Source organism: Myotis daubentonii, chromosome X, assembly GCF_963259705.1.
Source record: "Myotis daubentonii chromosome X, mMyoDau2.1, whole genome shotgun sequence".
In the NCBI taxonomy this organism is placed as follows: domain Eukaryota; kingdom Metazoa; phylum Chordata; class Mammalia; order Chiroptera; family Vespertilionidae; genus Myotis; species Myotis daubentonii.
Genome location: NC_081861.1, coordinates 136,240,529 through 136,253,094, shown reverse-complemented (window position 1 = coordinate 136,253,094; position 12,566 = coordinate 136,240,529). Strand labels below are relative to the sequence as shown.

The window sequence follows — 12,566 nt, the reverse complement described above, 5'->3', positions numbered from 1 at the left end:
TCAGAAATTGCAGTGACAAAAGTTTCTTTCAGGATGCCAAAGCCTTGTGCAATACTAGTTGCTGCTCCAACAAAGATCTATAAGTGTGACCCATACAGACAAGATCTTGGATGGAAACCTATTTTGTCTGAGAACATATAGGGAGCTAGTTTGTGAATACGAAGGCACAAAGCCTATGGCTTATTAAAGAGTCACATACTCTTGCCTTGGCCTGCCTGCTTGGCACCAGAACAGAATCATTCACAGCACACGCTTGAGACCTTGACATTATAAAGCCCTGGGGCGCAGAGGAGAGCATCCAAGAAGAAAATTACAAAGGAACCTGCAGGGAAACCTCTGTCATTCCCGGCTTTTACTGGAATAAGTAGATGAGGCAGTTTCTTTTATCTATAAGCAGGTAACTCGGCTAGGTGATAGCCACAGCTCTTGTAATAGAATTCATTTATTTGTGTTTTCTCTATTGACTGACTAGGAACTCCTTGAGGATGTGTACAACTTTTCTTTTTTTTTAATCCTCACCCGAGGATATTTTTCCATTGATTTTTAGAGAGTGGAAGAGAGAGGGAGAGACAGAGAGAAATATCAGTGTGAGAGAAACACAAAGGATGTGCACTACTCTCTTTTTAAAAATATATTTCATTGATTTTTTTCACAGAGAGAGGAAGGGAAAGGGATAGAGAGTTAGAAACATCAATGAGAGAGGAACATCGATCAGCCGCCTCCTGCACACCTCCCACTGGGGATGTGCCCACAACCAAGGTACATGCCCTTGACCGGAATCAAACCTGGGACCTTTCAGTCCGCAGGCCAACGCTCTATCCACTGAGCCAAACCGGTTAGGGTGATGTGCACTACTCTTGACATGACATTGAAGCTTCCATTAGACCAGTGGTTCTCAACCTTCTGGCCTTTAAATACAGTTCCCCATGTTGTGACCCCCAACCATAAAATTATTTTCGTTGCGACTTCATCACTGTCATGTTGCTACTGTGATGAATCATCATGTAAATATCTGATCTGCAGGATGGTCTTAGGCGACCCCTGTGAAAGGGTTGTTTGACCGCCAAAGGGGCGCGACCCACAGGTTGAGAACCGCTGCTCTAGATAGAGGAGGCACGAGATGGTTAGGCCAGGGGTCCAGCCTGGCTCAGTCCTGTGGCCCTCCGGAAACAACGCCCCATCCACCTTTCCAAGGTCCCGAGAGCCACAGCGAAGAACCACCGAAGGCTTTCCATACTGACATTTTTGTCCTTTTCTTCTTGATTGCCACTTCTCCATTCCATCTGCCTTCTAACACTGTGCTAGTCAAACTGTGGGTCATGACAAGTGTATTTTAGAAAATGATAGAGAATCAAATAGAAGATGACAGGAGAGAAATGATAGAAAGTATCCAAGTGAATCACTGATAAAGATAAGCAGCATTTGGGCCCTTGCCAGTTTGGCTCCGTGGATAGAGCATCAGTCAGAGGACTGAAGGGTCCCGGGTTCGATTCTGGTCAAAGGCATGCACCGTGGTTGTGGGCTCGATCCCCAGTGGGGGGCATGTAGGAGGCAGCTGATCAATGTTTCTCTCTCATCGATGTTTCTGACTCTATTTCTCTCCCTTCCTCTCAGTAAAATCAATAAAATATTTATTTATTTATTTATTTTAAAAAATATATATTTTATTGATTTTTTACAGAGAGGAAGGGAGAGAGAGAGAGAGAGAGAGAGAGAGAGAGAGAGAGAGAGAGTTAGAAACATTGATGAGAGAGAAACATCGATCAGCTGCCTCCTGCACATCTCCTACTGGGGATATGCCCGCAACCCAGGTACATGCCCTTGACCGGAATCGAACCTGGGACCCCTCAGTCCGCAGGCCGACGCTCTATCCACTGAGCCAAACCGGTTTCGGCAATAAAATATATTTTGTTTTGTTTTTTTAAATAAGCACCATTTGGTTCTTGTGTTTCCTGGGCTGAGATGTCAAATGTATTTCTTACCTTAGATTGTGGACAAGAAGTTTGAAACCTACTGCTCTAAGGTAAATAAACTTAAATCTGTGGTGCATTCTCAGAACAAGTGCAAACAAATTGGATTTCTTCTTTGATATGGAATCCTACTGTAAATGGCCGTGATAGTGACATCAGCAGGCAACAGAGGGCCTTGGGAGTTTGTTTCTTAACATTTTTCCAACAAAGTAGATTGTGTGGTGGGCAGAATGAGGGTGAACCTGTGAATTGAGCAAAGCAGGTGAGGATCTATGGCTTTCTATAGTTAAGGTGCGGCATAATGATGAAATGCTCAGCTTTGGAGAAAGATATAAGACAAAGTGATATGGTGATGGTGATGATGATAATATTCATGATAATGGTAATAGACAACTTTTATTGAGAGTATTCAAGATGTTGGGAGATGTTTTAAGCTCATCACGGTTATTGCCTCAGATAAGGCTCACACCAACCCTCTGAGACCACCACAGTTGGAAACTGGGCAGGGGTTGAACTAATAGGGAAGCATTGAGGTTATTTCAAAATCATTACAAGGGTATTGGGGGAGATCATTGATAGGTGATCGATGCTCTTTAGAGAGATAGGGAAGAATGAAGAAACATACTTTTAAATGAGAATATGCATGCATGCATACATGCATTCATTCACTTTCTCAATGATTTGCTAAGGGTCAGTGGTTTATTGGGCAGTTTACCTGCTGTTCCAGATTGAAAGACAAATAAAATATAGCCTTATCCACTGGGAAGTCACAAGTCTCTGGGAAGATCACAGAAAAGGACATTGTGGACACATAGAAGATACAACTAGTTCTGCAGCTCACACAATAGAGTCATTAGTTGAGGACCTCTAAGCCCAGTGGTCTAACGTATTTTTTGATCACCCTATTTTCTCCCTACCAGCATTTCTACATGCATTTGAGTTGTAGATTTTAATCCAGGTTTCAACTTCCTTTTTGAAAACTGATTTCAGAGAGGAAGGGAGAGGGAGAGAGAGACAGAAACATCAGTGATGAGAGAGAATCATGGATCGGCTGCCTCTTGCATGCCTCAGACTGGGGATTGAGCCCACAAGCTGGGCATGTGCCCTTGACCGGAAATGGAATTGTGACCTCCTGGTTCACAGGTCGATGCTCAACCACGGAGCCATGCCGGCCTGGCTCAACTTCAGTTTTATGTATACAAAAAAGCTTTAGCCCTGACTGGTTTGGCTCAGTGGATAGAGAATCGGCCTGCGGACTGAGGGGTCCCAGGTTTGATTCCGGTCAAGGGCATGTGCCTTGGTTGTGGGCACATCCCCAGTAGGGAGTGTGCAGGAGGCAGCTGATCGATGTTTCTCTCTCATCGATGTTTCTAACTCTCTATCCCTCTCCCTTCCTCTCTGTAAAAAAATCAATAAAATATATTTTTTAAAAAGGCCTTAAGACACATTGTAGCACATCACCTCTTCAACTGAACATTGCCAGCAAGAAGAACATAGAAATAAGTTAATTCTATTTTCTCTCTAGGGCTGTTACACAAATATCCAAGCTCCATTTCCATGCCCACCAGGTGGTCCTTATTTTTAAAATCAACATTTAAATCACAAACCAAAGACAGCTGCAGTGTTAGCTCATCACGAATATCATTTTCTTGATTTCCCTGAGTTGTTTACTTGGGTTTACATTGCCTAAGGGACAATGGTGAGGGACCATTTTATAAGGAAGCCATATAATTGAGCAATTTTGAGGGGTCAGGGTACTCTTTTATTAGGCGATTGTCCACATTTTCTTAAACCATCAGCTATTACTCATTCTGTGATACTGTTTTCAAAATACATAAACAAAGCCTTTCTGAATTGTGATATCAGAAATTAACTGAAAGCAAGAGAGAAAAAGAGCATTAAAAACATGAATATGCATTTCCCTCCCATGGAACCACTGGGCTTTACATACTTAGTTTACAATATAATGAGATTCAGCCACACTGCGTACACTAACCTGCTTTGCTGATTGTGGCAGAAATATGCCACTTTCTTTCATTTGACTTTAGAACAGAGGTCAGCAAATGTTTCCTATAAAGGGCCAGATCCTAAACATCTGAGGCTCTGTGAGACATATGGGCTGTCACAACTCTTAAACTCTCCCATTGTCAAGTGAAAGCAGCCACGGACCCCATGTAAATGGATGAGCATGGCTGTAGTTCATCAAGACTTTATTTACTAAAACAGATGGGACCTGGGTTTGGCCAGTAGGCCCGTTTGCTATTCCCTGCCTTAGACCATTTGTATTAAAATGCTATCAAAGTAATAGTAATTGAGCCTAAACATACTACCTGATACATAAATAGTGCTCTGCTCATGCTTTTTGAATAAACTAAGACTTCATACAAGCCATGAGGTGCTGCTTAATCTCTTGACCATGCTCCCGCATTTGTTTCTCGGTTCCACTGTTAAAGATCAGGCCATTTACAGACAGAAAGAGTGACCCAAAAGCCTCTGCCAAGAGCAGCCTTTGACCAGGCAGAAACATTCCATGGTTGCCCAAGAAGCGCTCTATTGTTAGATACGACCCCTCCCACCAAGGGCCTCCTGATTTCTACCACTAAAAATGTATCTAGAGCCCTAATCGGTTTGGCTCAGTGGATAGAGCGTTGGCCTGAGGACTGAAGGGTCCCGGGTTCGATTCTGGTCAAGGGCATGCACCTTGGTTGCGGGCACATCCCCAGTAGGGGGTGTGCAGGAGGCAGCTGATCGATGTTTCTCTCTCATCGATGTTTCTAGCTCTCTATCCCTCTCCCTTCCTCTCTGTAAAAAAATCAATAAAATATATTTTTAAAAATGTATCTAGATTCTCTGTAGCATCTTTGAAAGTCCCTTTTCAAAATATCTTAAGTTTAGCAGGAGTAACCTATCAACCTCATCAGTCATCTTCTAAGGTTTATGGAACTGTTGTCAGTTTTTAGTTTGTGTGTCTCCTGGCTGAACGTAAGAGAGGAGGGAGGAGCCACAGAGGTGAGAAGCCTCGGTCCCTGAATAACTGCGAAGAGCAGGATCTAGTGTCCTGCCTGCCACGGCCAACCTGTTCTGGATGGTGCCTGAGTAAGAAAGAAATGATTATAATGTTAAGGCACAAAGTGGTTAGCCTACCTCAACCAGTACAAATATGTATTGGTGAGATACAGTCTTACTAGTAGAATTGTTGGGCCATTTAAAAGTTCTATGTTGCCAAACTGCCTTGTTGCTGCCACAACAAGTGTATGAGACTCCTACCAACAGTATATGAGTGTTTGTTTTCCCATAAAGTATATTATCCTACTTTTATAATAACTTTTTAAATATACTTTTATTGATTTCAGAGAGGAAGGGAGAGGGAGAGAGAGATAGAAACATCAATGATGAAAGAGAATCATTGATTGGCTGCCTCCTGCACGCCCCCCACTGGGGATCAAGCCCAAAACCTGGGCATATGCCCTGAACAGGAATCGAACTGGTGACTTCTTGGTTCCTAGGTCGACGCTCTAGCGCTGAGCTACACCCGGCTGGGCTATTATCCTACTTTTGAAGCCATTCTAATATAAAAGAAAAAATTTCCTTGTGGTTTAGCTTGCATTTCTCTAATGAATATGAGGGTGGGCATCTTTTCAAATATTCATAAATTAATGGCATATCTTTTTCTGTGAGCTGCCTGTAATGTGTCTATATTTTAATTATTTTTTCTCATATTAATTCGTAACAAAGCTTTTTTACAGTAGAGAAGTTAGCCTTTAGTTTGTCACATGTGTTGTACATTTCTATTTATTGATTTATTTGTTGGCAACAAAGATGGTTCTTTTTTTTTTTCAATGTAGTAAAATGTATCACTCTATGTTTTCTGGATGGCAACTTTCCCAATGTAAAAATATTTAAATATCCAGCTATGTTTGGCTTTGGTGCATTTATAGTTTCATTTTTAAATCTTCAAATCCTTCTATATCAATTTCCTTAGATGTGAGGAAGGGGAGAATCCAGCCTTTTCTCCTCAATGGTTGTCTCATTATTGCAAATACAATAATAATCCATCATTTCCCTGACAAGAAATGCAATATTTATCATGTCAGAGTTCTCATAGCAATTTTAGTTCATTTCGGAACTGTTGTCTTCCATTAATCTGCCTATGATGAAGCAGTATAATGCTCTTTTAATTGCTTTCGTTTTATGACATTTTAACAAATGGATAGAGTTCGTTTTCATTTGACCTTTTTCATATGTTTGCCTTCCTACTCTCACAGAATTATTTGCCCAGATGATGTTTAGATCAAGTTAGTGATATCACAAAAACAAATTCTGTTGGTATGTGTTTTGGAATCACATTCAGTTTATAGATGATTAACGACATAATTGACATATTTATTTTATAGATTCTTTTTATTCAAGAAGAATATGTCTTTTACATTTATTCCCAACTTCTCTTCTTTATCCAACTTGGATTCCATGGTCTGAGTTTCCAATCATTTCCTTGAACACTGTATTTGTTTCCTATCACTGCTCTAACAAATGACCACAAATTTAGTGACATGAGCAACTCAAGTTTACTAGTATTATCTGACATTTCTGGAGGTCAGAAGTCTGAGATGGGTCTCACTGGTCTAAAACCAAGGTGTCACCAGGGTTGCAGTCCTTTCTAGAAGCTCTAGGAGAATCTGTTTCCTTGCCTTTTCTAGCAGCGGTTCTCAACCTGTGGGTCGCGACCCCTTTGGGGGTCGAACGACCCTTTCACAGGGGTCGCCTAAGGCCATCGGAAAACACATCTATAATTACATATGGTTTTGTGATTAATCACTATGCTTAATTATGTTCAATTTGTAACAATGAAATTGGGGGTCACCACAACATGAGGAGCTGCATTAAAGGGTCGCGGCAGTAGGAAGGTTGAGAACCACTGATCTAGAGGCTGCTTTCATTTTCTGGCCTGTGGCCCCTCCTCCATCTTCAAAGCCAGCAACATTGCTTTCAGTCATCTCTCTTGCTGACTACAGCTGTGACAGTTTCACTTCTTTAAGTACCCACGTGATCAGTGTGGGCCCTCCCAGATAATCCGGGATAGTCTCACTATTTCAGGGACGTTAACTGATCACATCTGCAAAGTTCCCTTTGGCCTGTGAGGTAACATGTTCACAGGTTCCAGGGACAAGGTCATGGCCATCATTGGGCCACTGCCAGGTGCTTCTCTACTATCATTGAACTCAACTAGAAAATCCCAACTCTAATAGGGATTTGATTAACCAGGTCTGGGGAATTCGAATTGCAAAAAGGTGTATTTGGCTTTAGTAGTGTTCAGTTGCCAGGATGCTCATTTTGCAATTTAAATTCCCAGACACTCACCTCAAATGAGCCTTTTGGACCGCCCTGCAACCCTGCAACATCGCTGGCCCATCGGTTCCCCTCTCTTCCTTGCCTCTTTCCTCAAACCCTCCAGTAGTTCAAACCTTCAGTACCTCCTGTCCATCCTCACTCCTGGCAGGTGAAATTGCTTACACCTTCACCGAGAGCGGAGAGGCAATCCGGAGTGAAATTATACGCCCATCTTCTCATTTCCTTGCATCGGTACCATATAACTGATGTGCACCTATCACTATAGCTTGAGAGGAAGTCAAGGTCCCCACTTGTGCTCTGGATCCCACCCCTGCAGTCCATGCTAGGCAATCACCCAGTCATTTCCCAACCCCTCAACCTCCGATCCCCCCTCTCTATGGTGAAGCCCAGAAGCTGGTGAACATATTATAATATCATTTATCTGCGCCCTGGAGACACCGGTCTCACGGAGGGAGGTCTTCAAACAGGCACCCATAAACAAATCCCTAGCCCAGTGATGGCGGACCGTTTGAGCTCGGCGTGTCAGCATTTTGAAAAACCCTAACTTAACTCTGGTGCCGTGTCTTATAGAGAAATTTTTTGATATTTGCAACCATAGTAAAACAAAGACTTATATTTTTGATATTTATTTTTATAGGTTTAAATGCCATTTAGCAAAGAAAAATCAACCAAAAAAATGAGTTCACGTGTCACCTCTGACATGCATGTCATAGGTTCGCCATCGCTGCCCTATACTCATCCTAAAGTGGCAAAGAGCTGAAATGTGAGCTTAGGTATTTTTCCATTTTCATTATACCCATTATCTCATTGGGCTTGGTATCATTTCTTTCGGTTCTAGGTCCACTGTATTTAAAAATATATTTTATTGATTTTTTTTTACAGAGAGGAAGGGAGAGGGAGAGTTAGAAACATCGATGAGAGAGAAACATCGATCAGCCGCCTCCTGCACACCCCCCACTGGGGATGTGCCCGCAACCAAGGTACATGCCCTTGACCGGAATCGAACCCGGGACCCTTCAGTCCGCGGGCCAACGCTCTATCCACTGAGCCACACCGGTCAGGGCAAGGTCCACTGTATTTATTTTCCTGAGTAAATAATTCACACAGTGAATCTGACCCTACTTAGAACCTCCGCTTGGGGGTTTGCACGGAACCAAGTGGCCACCCTCCAATCAAAGCTGCCATCATAGCACTCCATGCATTTGGAGGCTCTTGGTAAATAATGTCTAGAATCATTTGCGCAAAACGATCGCCTCAGTAATCCCAGGTGACTCTGTTCATTTCCATCCTGCCACACAATCCCTTTTCTCCTCCATAAGAAAATATTTATACAACATTAGTTCCCGCCCTGGCTGGTTTGGCTCAGTGGATAGAGCTTCGGCCTGCAGACTGAAGGGTCCTGGGTTCGATTCCAGTCAAGGGCACATGCCCGGGTTGCAGACTCCATCCCCAGTAGGGGGTGTGCAGGAGGCAGCTGATCCATGATTCTCTCTCATCATTGATATTTCTCTCTTTCCCTCCCTCTCCCTTCCTCTCTGAAATCCATAAAAATATTTTTAAAACCACAAAAAAACCCAAACACATTAGTTCCCATTTTGATAGAAAACTATAAAAATGGGAAGTAATTTTGTGTGTGTGTGCGCGCGCGTGTGTGTATGTGTGTGTATGTGTGTATGTGTATGTGTGTGTGTATGTGTATGTATGTGCGTGTGTCTGTGTGTGTATGTGCGTGTGTGTGTATGTGTGTGTATGTGTGTGCGTGTATGTGTGTGTGTGTGTGTGTGTGTGTGTGTGTGTGTGGTTCCTATAGGAGCTATAGCATGAACATTTTGGGCATCTGGATGGAATGAATCTTTTCCTGAGTGTGAAGTACATAATCTCAGAAATGAGCAATGCGGACAGAACTCCCAGCAGACACGTTTGATAAAGTTGTCTGTTTGGGAAAGGTTATTTATTTAGTAGACTCTTTAAAAGCAGGGACAAAGAGGAACGCCAAATTAACTGGGTTTAAAAGTAAAGCTACAAATAATACTCGTTCCCTGATATCTTATCTGGTGTGCATCCAATGTAGGTTTCACAAACTTTGTAGAGTCATCATTCCCTCCACTACAAATTGGGTTTGCCAACAACATTTTTTTCTTTGTTTCTTTTTTTTTTTTTAAAGGAACTGAAAGAACATCTGTGCTTGTGAAGGGGAGCTAAAGGGTGTCCCAAAATTCACGCAAGAAGTAATTTCGATAGAAAACACAGGTTTATAATAAAATTGTAAATGTTTTATTGATTCATAAAGCAGACAGTATAGGGTTATGTATGGAATAATACTTTGGGTAAATGGCCTCCACGGCTTTGCTGGCACAGACGCAAAGCTGTGGTCTTTATTGGTCTTCATTGTCCCTGCTCCTGGGCCATCATAGGTACTTGGTGATGCTTATCAAATTGAAGGGATTGACATCAAAGGGAAACAGATATTAGAATCTGATTCAATAAACCAAGTAAAATTAGGCTTTCATTTTTTGTTGTTGTTGTTATTAATGCTCACGCAAAATTCAAATCTTGCGTGAATTTTGGGACACCCTTTCGGACTCTTCAGGCCCCACTTGGGCCACCTTGTGAGTTAACGGGGAGGAGAAGACAGGCCTCATTTCCACCTGCAAGCCACCAAGGTAAGGTGAGGCAGGGTGAGTCTGCCCTCGGGAGAAGCAGTAACCATCCGGACAGTGATGAGTACTCATTCGCCATCAATTGTCCAAGGGCTTTATTTCTTCATTGAGCTGAGGATCTCTTCGTGTTAGATGAACATGAAAAGATCTAGCAGGGGCAGGGGTTTCCTCCTGGAAGGAGCTGGCTGTGGTTGCGGTGGCAAGCAGCACGTGCCGAGGAAGCCCAGGGGGCAGGAAGGGAGTCAGTGAGATGTGCGTCCCCCCAGCCCCTTGCCCTCATCTACCTCTTCCTTCTCCTGAACTCTCAGACCTCCAGCTTGAAGAATAAAAGTGGCCGTAGGAGTCCCCATCCAGTGAAAACTGTGAGGTCAGTGTTTCTGTGCTACTCTTTCTAGTCCAGTGGCCGGCAAACTGCGGCTTGCGAGCCACATGCGGCTCTTTGGCCCCTTGAGTGTGGCTCTTTCACAAAATACCGACTTCTGCGCATGGGCCAGGAAGTTTCAATCGCACTGTATGTGCATGCCCACGTGTGGTATTTTGTGGAAGAGCCACACTCAAGGGGCCAAAGAGCCGCATGTGGCTTGCGAGGCGCAGTTTGCCGACCACGGTTCTAGTCAACAAAACGGAGCCTTTTACTGCAGAGGTGCACTGACCAAGCTCACAGTTGCAGGGAGTGAGGGGACAATCCTCAAAACCTATTTTTAAGATGTCTAAGTCAGTGTCCTTTTCGTGAGCCACAGATGAGCCAAGAAAACCATACTGCTAGCATGGTTATTTTTTAAAATGCATTTTTATTGATTTCAGAGAGGGAGGGGGAGAGGGAGGGAGAGAGAGAGAGAGAGAGAGAGAGAGAGAGAGAGAGAGAGAGAGAGAGAAGCATCAATGATGAGAGAGAACCATTGATCGACTGCCTCCTGCAGGCCCCCCACTGAGGATCGAGCCCACAACCCAGGCATGTGCCCTGACCGGGAATCAAACCCGGGACCCTTCAGTCTGCCGGCCAATGCTCTATCCACTGAGCCACACCGGCTAGGGCTGCCAGCATGGTTACTGATAGACTGTGAGTACATATCCCTGCATATAGCCAGTCTGCTCAACACCTGCACTTGGCACTTGGGCCTGACAGTGCTTGCGGTGGGGGGCTGGCCTGTGTTTGGCAGCATCCTGGCTTCTACCCAGTACATGTCAGTGGCATCCTTCTCCAAGCTGTGACAACTAAGTTTTGCCAGATATATCTGTCTCTCTCTCTCTGTGTGATATGAATTATTTTATAAATAAATATTCATGATCCGTCCCCTCAAGCCCTAGTAAAAGAAAACAAAGAATTTCTGAAGACACTGAAATCCTCCAAAGCAATCTTGTAGCAACATGACAGTTATGAAGTAGCAACGAAAATAATTTTATGGGTGGGGGTCACCACAACATGAGGAACTGTATGAAAGGGTCGCGGCATTAGGAAGGTTGAGAACCACTGTTCTAACTGCTTGTTCTGAAGCCATGTGGACTGTTAAGATATGCACGGCTCTCCTTTTTTTTAAAAAAAAAAAAAATTATTGATTTCAGAGAGCAAGGGACAGGGAGAGAGAGAGAGAAACATCAAGGATGAGAGAACCATTGATCGGCTGCCTCCCGCACACTCCTGACTGGGGATGGAGCCCAGTGGCTTTTAACATGGACAGGAATGCCAGCCAAGGACTAAGAAGCTGCGGTTTCCTTCCTGTGTGACAGCAGCTGTGAGCTGACTTTGCACGCTGTGGCTCTGGCTGAGCGGATGTCGGACTCGCAGTGTCCCGGATGGAAGAACAGACAGGGCCTTACCTTTGGGAATGGTGATCTGACAGCTCAGGTCACAGTCCTGCTGCAACTGATAAAAAGCTACTTCCTGCAACCTGGCTCGCTCCAGCTCGGAGAGGCTCTGGATGGGAACTGACCGTAGCCGAACGCTGCGGCCCGACATGCTGTTCCAGGTGAAGTCACCCTGCAGACCCAGGAGAAACAGCAAGAGTTACACAGGCCGCCTACATCTCACAGGCTTTACTTATCCATCTTATTTTCTAAATAGATTCTTCTGGATTTCAGAGAGGAAGGGAGAGGGAGAGAGAGAAACATCCATGATGAGAGAGAATCCTGGATCGGCTGCCTCCTGCACACCCCCTACTCGGGATCAATCCCCAAACCCAGGCATGTGCCCTTGACCGGAATCGAACCTGCGACCCTTCAGATCGCAGGAAGATGTTCTATCCACTGAGCCACACCAGCTAGGGCTTTAAATCTTTATTGTTGAAAGTATTACATATGTCCCCTTATTTCCTCTCTTTAATTGGATCACATGGAAACGTTCTGGTTTTGTATCTCAGTAAAAGGAAAAACTGCTGCTAATTGCCATCATGTCCACTAAGATAAAGAGCAGTGGTTCTCAACCTTCTGGCCCTTTAAATACAGTTCCTCCTGTTGTGACCCAACCATAAAATTATTTTCGTTGCTACTTCATAACTGTCATATTGCTACTGTTTGAATCGTCATGTAAATATCTGATCTGCAGGATGGTCTTAGGCGACCCCTGTGAAAGGGTCGTTCGACCGCCAAA

General features: G+C 43.8%; 1 protein-coding gene across 6 annotated transcripts in view; it reads right to left on the bottom strand.

Annotated features, from left to right (window-relative positions):
- The window catches only part of ARHGAP6 (Rho GTPase activating protein 6), a 517,050-nt gene that overhangs the window by 98,809 nt on the left and 405,675 nt on the right, over positions 1-12,566 (bottom strand). For all 6 annotated transcript variants that reach the window (XM_059680028.1, XM_059680029.1, XM_059680030.1 and 3 more), the window contains exon 2: positions 11,798-11,957. In XM_059680028.1, coding sequence (XP_059536011.1) covers positions 11,798-11,957 — 160 coding nt within the window. The remainder of the gene's footprint in view (positions 1-11,797; positions 11,958-12,566) is intronic.